Source organism: Crotalus tigris, unplaced genomic scaffold (assembly GCF_016545835.1).
Source record: "Crotalus tigris isolate CLP2741 ecotype Arizona unplaced genomic scaffold, ASM1654583v1 scf7180000024362.2655971311:6658466, whole genome shotgun sequence".
Classification (NCBI taxonomy): Eukaryota; Metazoa; Chordata; class Lepidosauria; order Squamata; family Viperidae; genus Crotalus; species Crotalus tigris.
The window spans coordinates 2,802,119-2,825,057 of NW_024100530.1; the positions used below are offsets into that span (position 1 = coordinate 2,802,119).

A 22,939-nucleotide genomic window follows, 5' to 3' on the forward strand; every position below is an offset into this window, starting at 1 on the left:
TGCCACATTAGCCCTCTCAAGCGGTGCATAGAGCGGAGTTGCAACCGGCTCCTTACCCAAAATAGCGCTATTGAGTGCAGCACACACCGGCTCCCTCTGGACCGGATCCAGCTGCTGACCGACTGGACAGTTCCAAGGATCAGAGTAGGCTAACAAGCTGAATGCATCCTGAAAGAGTAATAAGAGGTCTCAGCAGAGAGCAGCAAAAAGTACTTGGTTCCAGTGGCGTTAACTGTTCTGCAGGTGCCCTTCAGACTACAATTCCTAAGATTTATTTTTTTTAAAATGAAATTTTTATTAATAATACAAAATTAAAACACATTGGACATAGGTATGACGTCATTGGTTCCATACATCTTCCAACCTTTTACAATAGTATTAGTACTCATACAGACAAATAGTTCTTAAACTTTGCTCACTATTTATAATATACTATTAACACCTTTTCCCTTATTTCTATATATCTATTTATCTTTTAAATATACACTTGTCTATAATCTATATTTTATTCTAGCACTATACATTTATCTTGGCTACCCTCTTATTGTCTATCCAATCATAAAACTGTTCCCAGATTTTATAGTATTTGGTTTCACTTTTGTCCTTGAGTTCCCATGTAAGTCTATCCATTTCAGCGCAACTGAAAATTTTCAATAATATTTCCTCTTCGGTTGGAGTATCTTTCTCTTTCCATTTTTGAGCAAAGGCTATTCGTGCCGCTGTTATTATGCAGTAGTAAATAATTTGTGCCTTTCTTATATTTTCTTTCTATAATTCCCAATAAGAAAAATTCCGGTTTGGCTTCTACATCTATTTGCAAAATTTCTTCCAACCACTCCTTTAATAAGTTCCAAAATTTTTGTGCCTTTGGGCATCGCCACCACATGTGGTAGTAATTCCCAACGGTCTCTTCACACTTCCAGGATATCGAAATTCCCAAGACTTCAAGACCACTTGGACACAGTACCCTACCTTACCTTGAAGGCATGAGGTTGTCAAATGATACAGCAGAGAACCACATAAGGCTAGTAGGGCATTCCGAGAGCTGCATTCGTAAACTGGCCAAGGCCAATGTTTATTTTTTCAAGCCAGTTTTGAGTACTATTTTAAATATTAATAACACTTCTGGGGGAGGTTATATTTAAACTGGAGAGGGAGGATAATTTTTGATCACACTAACTCAACGAGATAAGCTGCAGTTTCCCCCCCCCCTTCAAAAGTACAGAATACTAATGCAATAGCTCCCTCTACTGACTAGTAGATGGAAAATAATGCAGAGGAGGAATGATCATCAGAGATTTTGTGTGTGTGTGTCAAAGGCCAAATCTATTTTATTACTGGGGAGGGGTTTAAATGATTTTTCCAAGGTCAGTGATGGTTTCCCAAGCTCTGAATGCCTTGGGACAATTTTTGCTGAATTCTATCTAACACATCAATAAAGGAAAATCGAGGACTAGCGCTGATGATGTTACCTAGTTGGGTAATGAAACGTCTGCAGGAAAACAAGCAAGTTAAGAGAGCACTAAGGACTGTAATGTCTTTTACTGTCTTCCTGGTTTCATCTTTTTAAACAAAAAGTGTTCTATTATCTGAGGGGCTTCCACAAAGAAGGGGGGGGGGGTTCAACCTATTCTCCAAAGCACCAGAAGACAAGAGAAGAAGCAATGGATGGAAAGTAATTAAGGAGAGAAGCAACCTTGGAACTAAGGAGAAATTTCCTGACAATGAGAACAATTAATCAGTGGAATGGTGTGCCTCCAGAAGTTGTGGATTCTCCATCACTGGGTTTTGTTTTTTTTTAAAGAAGAGATTGGCTAGCCATTTGTCTAGAACGGGATAGGGTCTCCTGCTTGAGCAGGAAGTTGGACTACATTAGAAGACCTCCAGATCCCCCCCAACTCTGTTATACTGTTAAATAAATGCCACAACCTTAATATTTTTTTTTTTTACACAGAAATAAAAGAGAACTCACTTTGCATGAAAGAAGAGCCGCTCTAGTGAAGAAAACAGCCAAGCTGCGTACCTGTAACATTTTTTTGTGGGCCATGTTCTTGCCGTAGTCTCTGCATAGCTGCTCGCTGAGGATCTGGAGCTCCCGCCCGAACTGGATCATCCGCTCGGTGGCAGCGTGGTTCCCTCCACAGAGTTGCCTCTGTGGGCAGCCGTCTTCTGGAGAAAAAGCGGAAACCGGAAGAATGGGTCACCAACCTGCATGGCATCAAAGCACCTGCCTTCTTCAGCCTGACTGACCCCCTCACCCCCCCCCCAAATTATTGGCCACGTAAGTCACTGGGTACAAAAGGTCTTCTAAAGAGACCTTGACTGGAAGCCCATCTTAATCTCTTAACCTTCCCCCCCTCCCAGCATTCCAGGATTGACTGCAAATCCATGAACATTGAATAGTACAGGCTTAAAATTCCGAAAGTTAAATTCTATACTGGATTGTAAATGAAAAACAAACAAACAACCCCTTGGTAAACAAGTATTGGGTCTACCCATTGTGTTAAACCAGGATGGATTCTATACAATTGTTGAATCAACTAGAATACGGGTGATTTGCAACCGATTCGTTTATTGACAGCTTGAAGTTACAACGGTGTAGGGAAAAAAAGTGACTTGCAATCAGCCCTCGCACTTATTACTGTTGTAGCGTCTCTATGATCACGCTTTCAAAATCTGGGCTTTTGGCAACCGGGATGTATTTACCATAGCTGCAGGGTCCTGGGGTCACGTGATCGCCCCCTTGCGACCTTCCCAACTGTCTTCCAACCAGCAAAGCCAATGGGGCAGGGGTCCTCAAACTTGGCCACTTTAAGACTTGTGGACTTCAACTCCCAGAATTCCTCAGCCAGCAAAGCTGGCTGAGGAATTCTGAGAGTTAAAGTCCACAAGTCTTAAAGTGGCCAAGTTTGAGGACCCCTGCAATGGGGGAAGCAGATTCACTGCATGATTCATTTAACTGCAGTGATTTGCTTAACAACCAGGGCAAAAAGGTTGCAAAAGGACTCCTCCTGTCACAACTGCCTTGCTTAGCCACGGAAACCTGGGACTCCATCGTGGCTTTAAGTCGAGGACCACCCGGTGTGGGAATGGATGGACTGGAAAAAGCTTCTGATGTGCAGTAATTTTCCATAAAGGAACCTCACCTACCCTGGATAATGAACCCTCAAAAAGTGCTTTTCCTCTGCCCGCAGGCGGGCCAGACCTACCCATGCTGGAATCATCAGTCTGTAGAATTTCTTCATGCTTGTAAGTGCCATTCATTATTCGGGTGGCTGAATTCTCCAGGATTCCGTTGGGATAGTGCTCCGCCTCCATCTCCATCTCGCTGTCACTTGAATGAAGACGGTAGAGGTCATGAGAGAGGGAGAGGGGGAGGAGAGAGAGAGAGAGAGAGAGAGAGAGAGAGAGAGAGAGAGAGAGAGAGAGAAAGAAAGAAAGAAAGAAAGAAAGAAAGAAAGAAAGAAAGAAAGAAAGAAAGAAAGAAAGAAAGAAAGGAAGAAAGAAAGGCCAAAAGAGGAAAAGGCCTGCCCTAAAAGGCACCTGTCTCACCTGGTTTCTTGGTTGCTAGTGCTGCTGTGATGCTGGGATTTGGTAGAATCTGTTGAGTTGGACTCCGAGTAGTTCACGGAGGAAGGGGATGATGAAGAGGAGGAGGAGGACGACGAACTCAGTGCAGGATATTTACTGTGGCTCTGCTTGCTTTTTATGGAGGTCACCCCATTGCTACAGCTTGGGCTGTCTGCTCCTGAAGACAGAGAGAGAAACCTAGCGCTTTTTAAAGGATTAGAACTTTAAGCCCCACTAAAGAGAAAGGTTTCCCCTATCCAGTTGTGTCCAACTCTAGGGGGCAGTGATCGTCATTTCCTAGTTGAGGGAGCCAGCATCGTCCAAAGACACTGCCGTGGTCATGCAGCCAGCGTGGCTATACACCAAAGGCGCATGGAACGCTGTTACCTTCCCACTGAAGAGGTACCAATTTATCTATTCGCATTTGCATGCCTTCAAACCACTAGATCCTCTTGATGCGGGTGAAGAAGGAGAGTGCAAAAGTTGGCTTGAAACTCAACATTAAGAAAACCAAGATCATGGCATCCGGCCCTCTCAATTCCTGGCAAACAGATGGGGAAGAAATGGAGGTAGCGACAGACTTTATTTTCCTGAGCTCCAAGATCACTGCAGATCGGGACTGCAGTCAAGAAATTAAAAGACATTTGCTCCTGGGGAAGAAAGCTTTGGCAAATCTAGACAGCAAACTAAAAAGCAGAGATGTCACCCTGCCAACAAAAGTACGTATAGTCAAGGCCATGGTTTTCCCAGTTGCAATATATGGCTGTGAAAGCTGGACCATAAGAAAGGCTGAGCGCCAAAGAATTGAGGCCTTTGAACTAGGGTGCTGGAGAAGACTCCTGCGAGTCCCCTGGACTGCAAGGCGTTCAAACCGGTCAGTCCTAGAAGAGATCAACCCCGACTGCTCTTTAGAAGGCCAGATCCTGAAGTTGAAACTTAAATACTTTGGTCACCTAATGAGAAGAAAGGACTCACTGGAGAAGAGCCTAATGCTGGGAAAGATTGAGGGCAATAGAAGAAGAGGACGACAGAGAATGAGGTGGCTGGATGGAGTCACTGAAGCAGTAGGCGTGAGCTTAAATGGACTTCAGAAGATGATAGAGGACAGGAAGGCCTGAAGGAACGTTGTCCATGAGGTCACGATGAGTCAGACACGGCTTCGCAACTAACAACATCAACAAACCGCTAGGTCGGCAGGAGCTGGGGCAAGTGACAATCTACTTCACTGAAGACATCTAAAATCAGGAGAGACATAACCAAACTTGACAGAGTCACTGCCAAAATCTTACTTAGCCTTAACTCTTGTTGAAAGAGCTTATGCCAGAAACATACTAAGTTACGGAACAGGTAAGCGGCGGGATCTTCATTACTAAAGGTACTGTGCAGAATTTAGAGAAGACGTTCTAACAGCAGCTTCCAGAAAGGTAACGAAAAGTAGACGCCACGTTAGCAGAAAGCCAAGGAGAGAAGCAAACGCCTACCAGTGACGTGGATGTGCAAATTATTGGAGCCATGTCGGGGGCTCAGATTGGGGGAATCCGGGTAGCTGTCTTGTGATTTGGGGCTGCGGGTACTGAAAAAGCGCACTTCACTGTCTGTTCCATTCACCATCTCCACAAACTGCCGGCACCTAGGATGTGCAGGGGGTAGGGGGTGGGAAAACAGGCGAATGAGAAATTAAGACAGAAAAAATAAACACAGTAGTACACTTAATAGTCTGCATTACTACATCTTGGAAATGGCATGAGGAGAAGCATCCAGAGATAAGAGCTTTTTTTTCTGGTTTGACTTTCTTGCAGCAAATGGCTCACAGCTCCAAAGAACTGGAACAAAAATGCACAATTCATCCACCGAAGTGGCGCACGATCAGATCCTTGCCATATCAATCGATCTAGGCTATTAAGTTGTGAATCCGAGGGCCTTCTTTTTAAATTTTCGGCAGCGTTCAGGAAAACATTCTGTAAGTGAAACCACTGACATCAGCCTATAGTCTTCGCTTGCTTGATTTTTTTTTAAAAAAAAAAAAGAGAGAAAAAAACGAGGTTATTCTGAGCTGTCTGAGAATGCATCCCAAATTCACTTTCCCTAAAAAGGGATTCTTCTTCAGCTGCCTTCCATCTGGAAAGATGTCAAGAGTTGCTATTTACAGCAGCACTCCGAAAGCAAGCTTCAATCGTTTGGGTCAGGTCAAATCGTATTTCTTAGAACGGGGGTTCTCAACCTTTTTAATGCCGCGACCCCCAACTGGTCGTAAGTCGAGGACTAAACCGGTCATAAGTCGAGGACTAAATCGATCATAAGTCGAGGACTACCCAACCGGTTGTAAGTCGAGGACTTTCCCTGCCCGGGAGCGCCACGCATGCGCGGTGCCGCCCCCTGCGCCGGCCAAGGCGTAGCTGGCAAGCGGCAGAGACGGAGCAGGCCGACCACCGGCTGGGCCACCAGCTGGCCCAGCCCAAGGGAGGTAAGGCACCCGCCAGAAAAGGGGAAGAAAAATGGCAGACAGCCTTGCTTGGCGACCCCCGTGAAATGGTCGGTCGACCCCAAATGGGTCGTGACCCATAGGTTGAGAACCGCTGTCTTAGAAGATTTATCACCTCCAGCTTTTTTCTGACAGGCTGCCCATCATTCAAAGACTATCCTATTTATTTATTCTGTATTATCCTGTCTTTATTATTTTGACAAATAACTCAGGGCAATGACACAGATCCAACACACTTTCTTCCTATTTTCCCTCCAACACCTGTGAGGTGGGTTGGGCTGGGACAGAGTGAATGGCCCAAAGTCACCCAGCTGGCCTTCATGGCTAAGAAGGGACTTGAACTCATGGTTTCCTGCTTTCTAGTCTGGCATCCTGACTACTAGACCAGAGATGATCAACCTTGGCAACTTTAAGATTTGTGGACTTGAATTCCCAGAATTCCCCGTGCTGGCTGGGAAATATTAGGAGTACAAGTCTTAAAGTTGCCAAGATTGGACACCCCCTCTACTAAATCAAACCGGCTCTTACATTCTGTTCTGCACCCCCAACCACTTGTTTATAGAGTAAAAAAGAGATTATAAGTCCGTCTACTGCTCCGTCACTAATTTTGCTTCCTGACTTTCTAAACATCGTAGTTTTTCGCACAAAGGCCTTTACACCACACTTACTTTAACATGAACAACAGGTTAGGATTGTGCTCTAGAAGGCCTGGATAGAGCTGCTCTGTTGCGTCAATGGCTTCACCTACTCTTCCTGCCAAAACCAGCTTTTGTATTCCTGGAGGTGAGAATAGAACAGTTAGGAGGCAAGCTGTTGTCTATCATCTCACATTAGACAGGCAATAAAACTGGATTTACCAATAGATAAATTATTCAGATGCATTTCCCCCCCCCCAGGTGTGAGAACATAAAAGAAGATATGTGTTAGCTGCATTTAAAAAAAAAAAGAACAAAATTAATTGTGACAAATTCTCATATCCTCAAAGCATTATTAGTTAATCTTTGGACAGCTGTAGTGCATCAACAACTTACGGCAGACTTTTTTTTCTGCAGTGACCCCACTCATGGCTGTCCTTCCACATGGAAGTCAGCCAACCATTACTCATCTCTTTTGGTATGGGATGAAACGGTATGATGTTCAATATGCTTTCAATTAGTCTTCAATTCTTCCCATCGTGGAAAGTAGAATGAACTGCTGGTTTGATATCAATGAAAACTGCAGATAAGGAGTCTTAAGCATTAACAGTATTTCTTAATAAGGTGCGGGAGCATCAGGTGAAGGTCCAACCTTTCCCTGGAGTCTGCTTGAGCTTCCAGTTAACAGATGTTCTTGCTACAACCAGTCCCTTAAACTGGCTTGGAGATGTTGGCATATAGCTTGCTAATTAGTATGAAGCAAATATATCGGCCCATTAACTGCCATGTCTCATTTTGCAATGGTGTTTATTTGGGAACACTCCAGTTTAATGGTTCCACAATTATTGATGTTGGGTCATAGATGTTTTTGCCTACTGTTCTATTTGATTTTATCTATATTTTACCCATCCATCTAATAACATGTCCTTAAAAAAACCAAGAAAACAGCTCCCACGGACTTATATTCTACGTGTTCCAATCAGCTTTCAAAAAACGCTTTTGCCAGTTTCCAGAACAATCAAATAGTTTGGTTTCATTTGGCAAACTGAAGGAAAGAAAAATGAGACACACAAAAAGAGAAAATATACCAGCCATAAAAGAGAACCAGAAGGAGCCACGGAGGACACTAAGGTTCTGCCTATTAATGCTGGGTTACAGAACTTAATTGCAGATATATCAATGTAACGATGCAGCTGAGGAGAGCTGCACAGTTCAGGACTTGGGGAAAGCTACAGCAGTAATACAAACAAGCTTACTTTGTCTGTTCTTTATGGAGATCTGTTCCTCCTGGACTGTACTTTCCGTCACACGGGCGAAGGCAGTTGCTGTAGCACAATATCCATGATGTACCAGATAGGAAGAGACCATGCTAGGAAATATAAAAAGCAGGCAACAGAAAGAGCATCAGTGTCAGTACAAATTCCACAAAAAGTGGGGAACAAGGCAGGGGGAAGGGGGGGGGAAACATCTCTAGGACAGCCACATTAACATTTTGCTTCCCAGTATCCAAATATGCCAAGAAAAGGTTGCTTGGGAAGAGAATAGAAAGCACTACCCATCTGACCTTCAGAAAAATCAGGAGATTGGATCTTTACATATTAAGTGTGAAGAACCTGTTCAACGTCCTTGATTTTAATTCCTCTTTGTGGGAATCCCAAAGCAATGGGGAGAAAGTACATTGGTGTGTTCAATCAACATCTTACAATAGAAGTGACCTGGAAACACGACTAGGCCTATGTATGGGAAGCTTTTTATACATCTGAAATGAAATATACTGCCTAATTTTTCAATACACCTGCAGTTGACTTCTAAAACCTGTTATTTTCTTTATTGAAAAAAAAAAGAGCTAAAAGTTGGCCTATTTGCTGAACCTGTCCTGCTTTTGTGTAGATGCTCTAGGAGTAGTAGAAACAACCAGCTCTGCATGTCTTCGGCTCAGGGTCGTACATATGTAGGATGTCTGATTTTCCTTCATTTCTTTTGTGATTTGGCGATATAAAAGAGCATGGCCTTTTGCAAATCCTTATCTTCCCTCCAACCCTTATTTCTCATTCCTCTACCTAACATAGAAGAAACAACGATCAAACCAGGCGCAAAGCAAGCAGCATATCTGCGCTATCAATCGCTACAAACAAGGTGCCAGGAAAGCAGCTAGTTCCTGCTCGTCCTAAGGCAGGGATAGGCAACCTTGGCTCTCTTAAGACTCGTGGACTTCCACTCCCAGAATTCCTGGGCCAGCATGGGGGAACTATGGCTCCCTCATGACTTGTGGACTTCAACTCCCAGAATTCCTGAGCCAGCATGGCTCAGCTTGGAAACCTCTCCCTTTCCCCTCAGCATGGCTGGCTCAGGAATTCTGGGAGTTGAAGTCCACGAGTCATAAAAGAGCCAAGGTTGCCTACCCCTGTCCTAAGGTAAAGCACCCCCTCTGCTCTTCAGGGACACAGAAAGAAGAATAAAACAAGAATGGTGGTGGGGGGGGATGTAATTTTACAGCAGAACGTTCTTGTGAATTTATCATAAGATTTATCTCAAAGGCAATCCAAACTGCCACTCACTTCTGTAACATGGCTTGCCATTCGCCTAGCCGGTCACCTATGGGAAACCTTTTAATCGTGCCCTGAATCTTTGCTCGCCACTCTCTCATATAGTCTTCAATGTCGAACACAAATGGCTGTTGCCCAAAGTTGGCATCCACAATCTCTCCGGGTGTCTGGAGCCCCACAGTGGGATATAGATTGGCCTGCCAAAAAAAGAAGCCCAAGTAAAAAAAAAAAAAAAAACAACGGGCTCTTTAGGAAAGAAAGCAGAGACATACATTGTTTTCTCCCCCCTTTTGAAAAGGGCAGCTAATGGAAGCCTGAACAAGGGGCTTCCGGGCCAGACCGACACGATGGGCAGACAATGCATCCCTGAAAAACATTTGGGAAGAGTCAGTGTAATACAGCTCTCAACTTGCAACCGTCCGTTTAGCGACTGTTCGAAGTTGCAATGGCACTAAAAAAAACCCGATAGGACCATCTCAACGTTTACGATTGTTGCAGCATCCCCTGATCAAAACTCGGACACTTGGCAACTGGCATGCATTTATGGTGGTTGCACTGTCCTGGGATCATGTGATCCCCTTTTGTGACCTTCTGACAAGAAAAGGCAATTGGGGAAAGCCAGATTCGCTTAACAACTGCGTTGCTAACCACTGCAATGATTCACTTCACAATTGCGGCAGCAAAGGTCATAAGAGGGGGCAAAATCCACTTAATTTTAGAAAGGCACATGGCTTAGGCACAATCACTTTGAAAGGCACATCGCTGAAGGAAACTGGAACGAAACGGCTCCCCAATGTGGAAAATCAGCGTGTCTTTCTCATCCAGTCAAAACAAAATTCATACTTCTATTTTGAGCTGCCAAACAATCTGCAACGGCGTAGCTGAGTCAAGGGGGCTGGCCTCTGTGCTTTGTATATTTGCAAAGCGTTAGGTTTTTTTTTTATTCTACCCAATTTCAGGGACCCATTCAGCACCCGAAGACATTTTGTGTCAGGTCCGGAGTATCCGATGCTGATGTACAAAAGAGAGCAAATGTTTCACACTGGAACATTATATGTGGTTGCTTTCTTTCTCTCGCATGCCTGGGTGATATATAAAAATATGCCAGCCATTCACGTGTGATTTCTAAAGATTAAAATCATTTATGCCTGCAGCCTGTGGTTAACTGACTCCAAACCAACAAAGATCTTTACTGGCATTCAAAAACAAAATTTTGAGTAAGCAACTTTCCAAGAATCATCTTCCTGAACCCTTTCAAAAATTACTCTCAGTTGGAACACAGGCTAAAAATTTGTGCTAGAATTTGTGCTAAAAATTTGGTAAAACCCTGAAAACTGCTAAATGAAAGGAATCCCGGTTTGATTCATTATGTTCTCCCCCCCCCCAGTAGAAATTAATCATTTCCATTCCATCAAGTGATTTAAGAAACTGTCTACACTCCAGATGTAGTTTATTGAGAATCTAGGAATTTCTTTCTTTTCGCTATGAATGTATTCTGCTTAACAGTTCACCAAGCTGCAGGTTCCTTTTAGTATATTTGAAGCAGCTAAAGCAGCAGCAGAAAAGGCTGATATTCAAGATCCCATGGTGCTTATTTTAGAGAAGCAGACCACTTCCTCGCCGAGTCGCTTCTCAAAAATAAAAACAAAAAATTCTTCTTGATATGGGGAAAAACTTTTGTTCACAATTTGCTCCCCTTTTCTGTAGTCAAAGCTTGTGGGAGAACTCGTTTCTCTAACAAAACCTGCCTTTCTGATTGCCGTGGGAGCTTCATCCAAGCTACTAGCCCGGGGGTCTTCAAATTTGGCCCTTTTGTGACTTGTGGACTTCAATTCCCAGAATTCCTCAGCCAGCGTGCACGCTGGCTGAGGAATTCTGAGAGTTGAAGTCCACAAGTCATAAAAGGGCCAAGTCTGAAGACTCCTGCACTAGTCTAATGCTAACCACTTCCAGATGGTACACAAGGAGAAGGCAAGTCCCAAGCACCTCCCTCCTTCCCACAGCCATGTTTTCAAATCTTTGGTTGAAATATAAAACAAAAGTTGTACTTACAGGAAGGTCTGTGAAGGCTATACCTGTGAAAGAGAAAATACTGAAGTCAAGACAAAGGATTTCGTCTCATTTCCTTAAGACCCGTATTGGTTGTATGCACCACATAAGCAACAAATATGTAATTGGTGGACAATTTTTTTAAAAATAACATCTCTAATCCATTCTCAGATTTATTGTGTATGGGTAGCCCTTGACGTACGGCTACAATTGAGCCCAACGTTTATATTGTTAAGTGAGAAATCTGTCACGTTTTGTCCCATTTTGTGAATTTTCTTGCTACATTTATTTAGCGGATCAACTGCAGTTGATAAGTTAGTAACCTGGTTGTTAAATGAATCCCGGCTTCCCCATTAACTTTGCTTGTCGGAAGGTCGCAAAAGGGGATCACATGACCCCGGGATGCTGCGACCATCGTAAATATGAACCGGTTGTCCAGCATCCGAATGTAAATCCCATGAGCGATGGTGAAATGGCCGTAAGTGTGAAAAATGGGCATAACTTACTTTTTTCAATGCTGTTGTAACTTTGAACAGTCACTAAACTATCTACTGTTAAGTTAAGGACGACCTGCATTCTTAGTCTGAAATCTGGGTCCATGCTCATCTAGGAATTGACCAGAGTAAATAGGTACTAAATTCTACGTCATCCTCCCATCTTCTATAAAGCAGTTACTGTAAACTGACCAATCATTTAGCTGAGATGGGAGCTGTAGAAATTTGATAAATAAAATGACAAAAATGTTTCAATAGGCAGAGCTACATTAACAGGCAGAGCTACATTAATTCTCAATATATTTAGCTCTTCTGAAAATATGGCTGAAGATCCGAGCTGGATTTTTTTTTTCCAGTGTGTTTTTCTGTATGGAAAGGCAAAGAAAAGGGGAGGGGAAGTAATTTAATACGTATTTCTTCATTTGTGCTTCAGAAGTAGCCTTTTCAGAACAATTCCTCTTGGGTTTTTTTTTATTTTATTTTAGTCTGTTGCTTTAAAATAATTTTACAGGAGTTAATGAAGCAACCCACTGCTAGGAGAAGGAACAAAGCGGCATGCAAAGGAAGTATCTTTGCTGACCCTACAACTGAGTAAATGCACCAAGTGAGTCAAAGGAAACAGAGGATGCATTCATACAGATGATTGAACACACCCAGGTTGTCATTTTTCCAGGAAGTAACACTCTGGTATATCTATGCTAACAGAATGAAGCATAAGAGTGCTGAATGTTGATCTGAACTTTAATCTTAATTCGAAGCAAGTAGTGCAAAAGCCTGGAGTATTTTTTTCTTCTTCTGCTATTTCAGTATCTTAAGACATTATGGAGGAGGAGAATTTAAAGCTAATTCTTAATCAGCAGTAGAAATTAGGGTTTCAACTTTAGCTTCTCAACCTTTGCCCTCTAAATTATCTTGCGGGAATAGGCTACGTATTTATCTCACCTACTAGGAGGAGAAAACGTAAAACCATGAAGATCTGTGCATTCAGGTAACCAAAAAAACAAAACCAAAAAAAAAAATGGATTTTGCCTGCTTGTAATCTCAGTGGTGTAAAGTCAGAATCAAAGGACAGAACGTGGCAAACATAACTTGGTGCGATGCATAGGAAGCAATTATTTCTGGGTACAAAGATAACACCCCGCCCTTTCCCAGCTGGAGATGTCATTTTTAAAAGGTGGCTGCATTCACCACTTCCTGCTGCAAGGAAGGCAAATTTACCTGCAAGACTCTTTGTGCATAGAGCATTGAAGCTTGTTATCTGGGGCTTTCTCTCCTCAGCCACAATCACTACGATGAAATTGTAAGCTGCAGGATAGGAACTGGATTTTTCTCCCCAAGTACTTTGCAAAATGCTGTGAACATGGACTACACTTATATTTACAGGTAGTCCTCAACTTACAATGATTCATTTAGGAACCCAAGTTACAACAACACTGGGAAAAAAAAGTGACTTATGACCATTTTTCACACTTACGACCGTGGCAGCCTCCCCACGTTCATGTAGTCAACATTCAGACGCTTGGCAACTGACTCACATTTATGACGGTCACAGTGCTCAGGGGTCATGTGATCCCCTTTGGCGACCTTCTGGCAAGCAAAGTCACTGGGGGAAGCCAAATTCGCTTCACAACTAAGTATGACTAACTTAACAACTGCAGTGATTCACTTAACAACGGTAGAAAGGTTGTAAAACGAGTTAAAATTCACTTAACAACTGTCTCAGATAGTAACAGAGCTTTGGGGCTCAATTGTAGTCGTAAGACCAAGAATTACCTGTATTAAATTTATAGGCTGCCCATCTCACTGCCCTGAATAATTTGGGTCCATCTGCACCAGCACAAGAATATATGACTGATGTTCAGGTTATTTTGAAAAGAGTTCATTCTACCGTACTTTTCTTTTCCTGCTGCAAACAGCTTCCTGAAAGCTTAACACACTTAAGTGGGATTTGCACTACTGCATAGGCTTTTTCTCATTGGTGATACAATTTGTTCCATCAGCAAGATAAATCTATCACCACCATAGGAGCAATGCACATCAATTTTAACACATATAGGACGGTCACGCTGCAGACTGGAAGTTCTTGGGCCGGGCCAGCTGGAACGTCTGGCAATTGTTACCGGAGAACGCCAGGTTGATGAAGACAGTTCTGTACATTTTATTTTTCTCTTCTTGGCCCAGCGAGAAAAATCCAATTATTGCTAAAGCAATTCTGAAGAGCAAAGCTGAAACATCTGGCATGCAGGATGCATGAAGCCAGAGTGCTGAAGCATCAGACTATAGATTCCTATGTTTGTTTGTTTTTTAAAAAAAACCCAGATACTCCTGAGAACACCACCAGTTTATCATGAAAACAAGAATTGTCTTCTAACTGTGTGTTCTCAACAAGTGGTTATTGAGGGTATTCTGCCTTTTGAACAGGGAAGAGCCACTTTGCTATAATTTTCAAAAGCTGCTTATAAACTACACATTTGTATTGCTCCAAAGCAATTTAAATCAATAGTATTCACCACATTTTGCTGCAGGGAATCCCATAAAGCAGACATGTCAAACTCGCGACATTGCAACGTATCAGGCTGGTTTTGCCATTGCCGGCAATGGGGTGGGCACGGCTTCCACGTGATGCGTCTGGCCCACAGGCCAGCAGTTTGACACCCCTGTCATAAATGTATCCAGGGCTCTGGTAAGTAGCACTTTCACTTACCCACCCCCCAATTTACAATAAGCAATTCTAAAGAAATAAAATAAAATCAGCAGACGTTTCCTTTGCTTTGTGCTAGAGTTATACTCGCCAAAAGCTTGCATAAAGCAAAACACTGAATGGTGGATAAAAGGGCAATTGCTGTCAAATTTTATAACTCAAATGCTTTGACAAATGTACTCATATATTTTAGAACCTTAGTTTTAAGTCCTACATTAGTCAAAGAGGTTTGCTTCTTTATCTCATGTTCCATGAAAGCATCTCTTCTATCTTTTCTAATGTTAGAGGGGTCGTTTTCTGATGGGGAAAGGAGACTGGATAAGATACTGATGGCTATTTTAACTCCAAATGAATTGGAGTACCTACTGCACACATAAAAGTAAGTGGGAGATGGGCCACACAACAGAAAAAGTCATATAATGTGATGGTAAATGCATGAGAAAGGAGCTTTGGTAAGAAAATGTTCAAGCAGTTTTGGGGGGAAAATAATCCAGATTTCTATTATTGATTATGCTGGCATAAGTTGCATAGTAGCATTTTTTTTCCAACATACAATGAATTTTATAACAAAAAAGAGCAATTGTATCATAGTGAATTATGTAAAGCAAGGGAAACTTGTACTTTCTCTGATAAAAAAAAAACCCTATAAACCTGAATTGGAAGTTGATAAAAAAGACTACAACCTACTACTTGATAATATAGGAAAATGTGGGTTAAACAGCATCACCACCGTAGCTGGCTGACCGGCCGTACTCAGCATGTGATCCTCAATGGAACTCAATGGAAGGAATTATATAGTGGGGTGCCCCAAGGCTCTGTTTTAAGCCCAGCACTCTTCAACACCTTCATCAACAATTTGGACGAGGGGATAGATGGGGAACTCATCAAATCTGCAGACCTCACCAAGCTGGCAGGAATAGCCAATACTCCAGAAGACAGGCTTAAGATACAGGAGGATCTGAACAGACTTGAACATTGGGCGCTATCTAACAAAATGAAATTCAATGGTGAAAAAAGTAAGGTTCTATATTTAGGCAAGAAAAATCAAATACACAGATATGGTATATAGGTGGTACCTGGCTCAATAGTAGCAACTGCAAGAGGGAACTTGGAGTCCTACTGGACAATCACTTAAATATAAACCAACAGTGTGCTGCAGCTGCCAAAAAAAGCCAACACAGTTCTAGGCTGCATTAACAGAGGGATAGAATCAAAATCACGTGAAGTGTTAATACCACTTAGTATTAATGCCTTGGTAAGACCAACTTGGAATAACTTCATCCAGTTTTGGTCGCCACAATGTAAATAAGATGTTGAAACTTTAAAAAAAGAGTGCAAAGAAGAGCAATAAAGATGATCAGGGGACTGGAGGCTAAAATATATAAAGAACGGTTACTGGACTTGGGTATGTCTAGTTTAATGAAGACAAGGATCAGGGGTGACATGATAGCAGTGTTCCCATATCTCAAGCTATTCTCAAAAGCACCTGAAGGCAGGACGAGAAGCAATGGATGGAAACTAATCAAGGAGAGAAGCAACCTAGAACTAATGACAGTTAAAACAATCAGTGGAACAACTCGCCTCCAGAAGTTGTGAATGCTCCAACACTGGAAGCTTTAAGAAGAGATTGGACAATCATTTGTTTGAAATGGTATAGGGCAGTGGTTCTCAACCTGTATGTTGGGACCCCACTTGGGGTCGAACGACCATTTCACGGGGGTCGCCAAACAACGCAGTCCACCATTTTTTTCCCCTTTTCTTTAGCTGTGCTCCTCCCTTTTATTCTATTGGCTTTTGAAAGCCAATAGAATAGACTCTCTTGAATAGAGTCTAATTCTATTGGCTTTCAAAAGCCAATAGGCATTGTCCAGGCTGTCTCTGCCCTGCTGAGCCCGCCAAAAGTCCCATTCTGCAAACGGTGCTGCACCAGTTGAGTAGTCCTCGACTTACGACCAGTTGGGGGGGTCGCGGCATTAAAAAGGTTGAGAACCACTGGTATAGGGTTTCCTGCCTGAACAGGGGTTGGACTAGAAGACCTCACAGGTCTCTGCCAATTCTGTTATTCTGTTAATTCTGTTCTGACTATACGATCAATCACTTTGTTCTTTTGAATGGAACCCAATTCTGACAGGGAACCTATCAACACATCAACATTTCAAAAGAGGCTAGACAAAACTGGACCAAGTATTCCATCTGCTTACCTAAACTGTGCCCATTCTTTGTGTAGAAGCAGGTGTTGTTGATGAGGTTCACACAGCAGCCAATTACATCGCCAGTAGTGAAAGTGGGGCCGTAGGGCTGCCCTGTCCCTGATGAGCAGAAGGAGTGTCCATCATCGCCATGATAGCCATAGGAATGCTTATCCCAACCTAAACAAAAGAGAAAAAAAAAAGAATAAACAAAGAGCCCATGTTTAGAAAGTAACATGTTTGACGTTGGGAAATAAGAGATTCATAGGTGACATCACCAGGAAATGTACCAGCATTTGTATTAGTCATGAAAGAGGATTCCAGTATGTGCAAAACATTCTTCATAGAATGTTCTGACTCCTAAGGGTTGGAACTCAAAACCAAATACTCAGAACATGGCCCTTTTCAAGGCTGAACCACTCCCACAGTGCTTAGAAAAGCTATTTAGGAGTCAGAATGTTCTGTGAAGATGTTTAGAAGATAATTAGGGGGGGAAAGTGATTGTGATATATAAGCTGTCCTATTCCCAACACACAGAAGACAGAAAATAGAGAACTGTTTATCATGGTGAAATAAGACTTTAGCGACTAAAACTATGGATATTTTTTTTTCTAAACTGTTACAAGTAGTTCACGACAAACAACATTTTGTTTAGTGACTGTCAAGGAGAGAAGCAACCTGGAACTAAGGAGAAACTTCCTGACAGTTAGAACAATTAACCAGTGGAACAACCTGCCTCCAGAAGCAGTAAATGCTCCAACACTGGAAGTTTTTAAGAAGAGACTGGACAGCCATTTGTCCGAAATGGTGTAGGGTTTCCTGCCTGAGCAGGGGGTTGGACTAGATGACCTCCAAGGTCCCTTCCAACTTTACTACTATTACTATTACCCATGCGCTCGCTGGCCTCTGTGTGCAGGGGCTGATGGTGTCAGGCAGCAGCCACCCCGGCCCCTGCCTCACCTTGCCCTGTGACAATGGCACCCCTGCCCTGCCTCGCCTTGCCTTGCTTCACCCAGCAGGACGAGCCTTCTGCCCAACGCCCCACCTGCCAGAGACCCCCTGGATCTCTCCCCAACCCTGCCCGGCCCCCACAGGTATCCCTCCCATGAGCAACATCGAGGTGATCACACCCACCTTGGCCACACCCACCCAATCTACCATGACCACCGCAGCCACACCCACCCAGTGGGCCACGCCCACCTGGCACCCGGCGATAAATAAGTGGCTTTGGGTTGCAGTTTGGACACTCGGTCTCTAAAAGGTTCGCCATCGCTGGCCTATATAGTATTTTTGGATCTGGGCTAAAGAAGGCCTCTTTGTTTATTCTGAAGAATCCTAGTCACAGAATGAGCTTTTTGTGTGGCTTCTACGGATTTATGTTTAGCCACATACTGAAGACATTGTTTTTCTCATTCTCTTTGAACATAAACCAGAGTTTCCAGTCAAGGAAGTATTGAAGCATCATGTTGCACAATCCACAATCAAGTAATCATAGACTAAAATATATTCTGCTGTGCCACAAGCCGTCCCTGGCACGGGAGCCGGATGCTCAGGATAAAGTCCTAGTACCTTCAAGCCAAAAATACTAGGACCTTGCCTAAGCCCAAAAGCTGGACAAATAAAAATTAGATTCAAGTGGTTTAAGGCAGGGCTTTTCAACTTTTCACCCATTGTGCCACTTTTAGGATATGGCAACATCCGAGTACCACCAGTCGCCTAGCAAGGGGTCAAAAACATGATGACCAAAAAAAAAAAAAAAGGAAAAAAGTGATAAAGTACAGGTAGTCCTCGACTTACAACAGTTCACTTAGTGACTGTTCGAAGTTACAATGGCACTGAAAAAAGTGCCCCCCAAGCCACAGCCGAGCAAGACACCTGCCTGCCCACCCAGCGGCGCTCTTCCTCCTGTCCGAGGTTTCCATTGTTGTGAGCATTTCTGTTGAAGATTGGCAGCAGGGGTGGGGTGGGGGGGTGTTTGGTTTTTATTCCCCCCCCCCCATCTGCTGGGTGGTTGCAGCAGGTTTTGGTCACTTCACATGACCCTGGGACACTGTGACCGTCATAAACATGAATCAGTTGCCAAGCATCTGAATGTAAATCACAAGACCCTGGAGAGGCTGCAACATTTCAGCTGATCGGTGTTTGTTCAGGGCTCAGCAGAAGCGCCAGGATCAGCGCCAAGCTCCAGCTGGAGCCTGGTGCTGATCCTGGTGCTTCCACTGAGCCCTGACAGCCCTGAAGAAGCGCCGATCAGCTGGAAAGCGGTACTGATCCTGGCGCTTCCGCTGAGCCCTGACAGCCCTACAGCTCCAGCCATCTCTCGCTCAGGCTTGTGCGGTGCTGCCAACGGTTCAGATCATTCCCCTCCCCCGCTACCACTTTTCTAGGATGGCCGCGTACCACCTGCCAGGTGCCAAAGTACCACAGGTGGTACCCGTACCACTGGTTGAAAAGCCCCGTTTTAAGGTCCAGATTGATTTAGCCATAGTTAAGATCTATGAAACACACAGAATGAAATTTGACAATATGGTAACTCTCTTCCACTTCATAAATATCTAGTTTCAAAGCAGTCCTATAATCACGTTATGCTAGAATTAATTGCTTGCTAGCAGGAGCAGTTTTTCTTCTCACTGCTACAAAAGGAACGCCGAAGGTTAAAATATCACGGAGATTAAACTACATTCAAACATCCAGGATGGAGCACATAAAAATATACAGTACGCTCTTGCTTGTGATCTGTCAGGTTGCTCCAATTACTGTCAACACCCTTATCTGAAATGACAGTGACATTCAGCTACTCTAAAGGGCTCCACCTGAAAACATCTTATATTTAGTTCCAAATTAAAACAGAGACAGGGTGACCTACTTGATCCTTACACACCCAAACTCCTAATGATCTGTTTAGGAATGCTTGTACATACATCTAACTTGTAAAACAGTGATTTGGGGAATAGACACCCAGATGACAACCTAGCACTGGAATCCCCAGCATTTTCCAGGATACGTTTTGCCCTTTTGGAGCCCTCTTCAGTCATCTGCTATGGCTGACTTTCAGTTTCGCACCAAGTTAAGCACCAGAAAAAAACAGACAATTAAATTGTAACTAAAAACTTTAGAGGCAAGGTACCTGCCAAGCCTTATTCACAATAGTGACTGCTTTATGTCAACAAAAGGCTGTAAGGGAGGTGTTTATTGATCATGAAGTTTCAACTTTGATAGGAAAAGAAACGGATGTGCAAATGGCTGAGCGGTTTTTCCAAAGGATTTAAACTTGCCAAGTGCAATATAAACAGTACATTTTAGTAAGAATTCCTTAAGCACAAAAAAAAATCTAAGGGAAACTCTAAAAATTGAGAAACCTGAAAAAAAAAGAAGTATCAAGTTTATACATCAGAAAACTAGAGGTTCTCTTTTGCAACCACAACTGGGAGTGGCAACTCAGTCGTTAAGTGAAGCAGTTGCTAAATAAAACTGACTACCATACTCCAGCTTGCCTTTGCTTTACACACTTGTGAAAATCACAAAATGCGAGGAAGGAAATTTACTTTTTCATCACCATCAATATGAACAGTCACTAAACGAGGACTACTATATTACATTATTCACAGACAGTCTATCATAGAACCATGAAAAGTATGAGTTTTCATCATGCCAGGCATGATAAGACATGGTTTACAAACCCACACAAAAGGCATACTTGGCAGGCTATCGAAAACACCCCTGCCTCTTCTTAATATATGACAATTGTTAGGATAAATTTTGCTGCCATCATTGGTTTCTTTCCCACGAAGCGTCTTAGATTAGATCACCAATTGCTTTATATTTGGGGAACAAGGTTTCCAAATTACAGTAGAACTCAATTTTGTGGACTTGCGTTCAGCTATCTTCGGATGCAACGTACATAACTTGGGACTTCACCCCCCCCTCCCAAATAATACACAAAGTGCACTGTTTCCAAAGCAAGACAACAGAGTGAATTTATGCCATGCAAATGATGTCAAAACAGAGGAAATGACGTGCGATAATGCAAACAACATAGCTTGATACAAATGATGCCAATCGTGTACATTCAAACTGAATGGACATTTGGCTTTAACAGAATCTGTTAAAAACTGATCTATTTACAGATCTTAATCTCCACAAAGACCACAGGTGCCCAAAACAGTAACTGGGGTAACTGTTTTTTCATCAGAGTTGCTGGGGGTATATCAACACCTTTTTCCGAATCAGCTTAAACGGGCATATAGAACAGTAGCCTTATTTGTGTTCTGCAAACAGTGGCATTCAACATCTGTCCTTTCTAGTGATGTGTTGTCAGGAAGATGTTACTGGAAAAGCCTGATAGCCCAACTATCTGAACAAATGAATGGCCATCATGTCAGAAGCTGCAACCAAATCCATTTCTCGTAGCCAGCCTCAAAAGATATTCAACTCCAAAGATGCCCTCAAAGGCCTGCATTGAGCACCCGTCACATGGGCATCTCTTAATAGTGTTAGCAGACTCTCACCTGATGCTGTCAATTACATGGCTTCTTGCAACCAAGCATGTGCAATTTTAGATTAAGAAAGAAGCTGCCATTAAGGACTAATTATTCGTTAGCGCGTGAGGCAGATGCCAGGATTTAAACGTAGAGCCACATGTTGAAATAGAAGAATCCAAAATTAAGTCACAGGGGTAAAAAAAATTAGACAGGTTTAAACAGAATTTTTTTTTTTTAAAAAAAGAAAGAAATCTAAATATCTAAAGAGTGTTGAACTGAACTGCCAGCCTGTTCTGCGAACCTTTTCAACCTTATTTTGGCAATGAAAATATGCTTTTGTAGTAATTTCAGAATGCTTACAAATGTCAAGAGGTTTTTCATAACGCCAGATGCCATTTCTGTTGCCAAAGGTTTCCTAATGCTGGGACAAGCATCCAAATATACATCATTTCCTATGGGATATGCATTTTGCTGAGGAGGCTCGATGCCTGTATTGGCCCAGCTGAGAGATAAATTCCTCTACTCTGGAGTTTCACGCCCAAATGTGGGAAAATGTAATAGGGAGGCTGGGCAGGTGCCAAACAAGAAACTATAAGACTAGGAAATCTTCCGAAAATTTAGGGTAGTGTTATAGTACCATCTGCTTCCAATTTACAGTAGCAAAGCTGCTTTTCCATGAGACTAAAAGCAGAAGGAGCCAAGAGAAGCAGAAGTATTCCATAGCTAAAAAAAACCCAACAGATTTAGGATTCTCCAAACAGCTGCTTGCTAGATCCTCATTATTTAAAACCTTGCCCATCTTAGGCAGTTGTTGAAGAAATGGCATCTCAGTTTGGCAATTTCCCTCTTTCTTTATTACGCTTTCCCTTATTTTGGATTGTAAAGCAAGGGGATTATCTTTTTCTTAGGGATCTTGAAGCTGCTTTCAAAGCTTTCTAACTAAAGAGAAGGGTAACATTCCTTGAAAATAAAAGAATAGAGAGAAAAGCTTGTGTTGGCACCAACGTTTTCCATTTTAATTATGTTAGAAAAACAGCCAATCTAATAGAGGTGCCATCAATAAAGAGCACAGATGGTAGTTCTATAAATATGAGCATCTAGTTTAATCCAAGCGTCCTAATTCATTGTGGGAAATCTGGTGACCAAGAATTGCATCCAATCTTTGAATCCATTTTTTATAGGCCTAGAACAGGGGTGTCAAACTGCCGGCCTATGGGCCGGATGCATCATAACAAAACCGTGCCCACCCCATTGCTGGCAATGGCAAAAAAGTCACGATACGTCGCGACACGTCACATGATGTTGTGAGTTTGACACCCCTGGCCTAGAGCCTGAAAACTATTAGCCCTTTTTAGGGCTAAAAAGACCTAAATCCGGACTATTTGCAGCCATCTAGTGACTGTCTGGACTTTGCAAAAATCCAGAAAATCTCTAGATAGCTGCAAACAGCCATTGGTCCAGGTTTTTTGAAAGCCAGATCTAGTCATTTTATTTGCAAACTGCATGTATTTAAATAAAAACAAAAAATAGGAAAAGAAAAATAATGCAATCTACATATATATAAAAGTGTCATCATTATATTAACACGCTTACAAGCTTTTACAATACCAGCTTTAGGAAAGAATGACCACGTTTCATTATAACCGTCCATGCACAATCTATAACTTCAAGAAAGTTTTATCACTTTAAAAATTCTCCTATTCCCCACAACCCAATAAAAACTGGAACCTCTCAGCTGTCACATACCCCCCCTGCCCACTTTGCATTATTACCTCATCCACTGCGGCCCACA

The 22,939-nt window shown here is 42.6% G+C and overlaps 1 protein-coding gene across 2 annotated transcripts in view; it reads right to left on the reverse strand.

The window, feature by feature from the left end:
- RANBP10 (RAN binding protein 10) overlaps positions 1-22,939 on the reverse strand; it is a 40,484-nt gene that overhangs the window by 5,829 nt on the left and 11,716 nt on the right. Inside the window, exons 4-13 of one of the 2 annotated variants that reach the window (XM_039327446.1) lie at positions 16,679-16,846; positions 11,286-11,308; positions 9,246-9,430; positions 7,944-8,056; positions 6,721-6,829; positions 5,052-5,200; positions 3,553-3,748; positions 3,210-3,334; positions 2,024-2,166; positions 57-168 (exon numbers count right to left, since the gene is read on the reverse strand). In XM_039327446.1, coding sequence (XP_039183380.1) covers positions 57-168; positions 2,024-2,166; positions 3,210-3,334; positions 3,553-3,748; positions 5,052-5,200; positions 6,721-6,829; positions 7,944-8,056; positions 9,246-9,430; positions 11,286-11,308; positions 16,679-16,846 — 1,323 coding nt within the window. Of the gene's footprint in view, positions 1-56; positions 169-2,023; positions 2,170-3,209; positions 3,335-3,552; positions 3,749-5,051; positions 5,201-6,720; positions 6,830-7,943; positions 8,057-9,245; positions 9,431-11,285; positions 11,309-16,678; positions 16,847-22,939 lie in introns of both variants that reach the window. The other variant, XM_039327445.1, reaches the window with a different exon arrangement.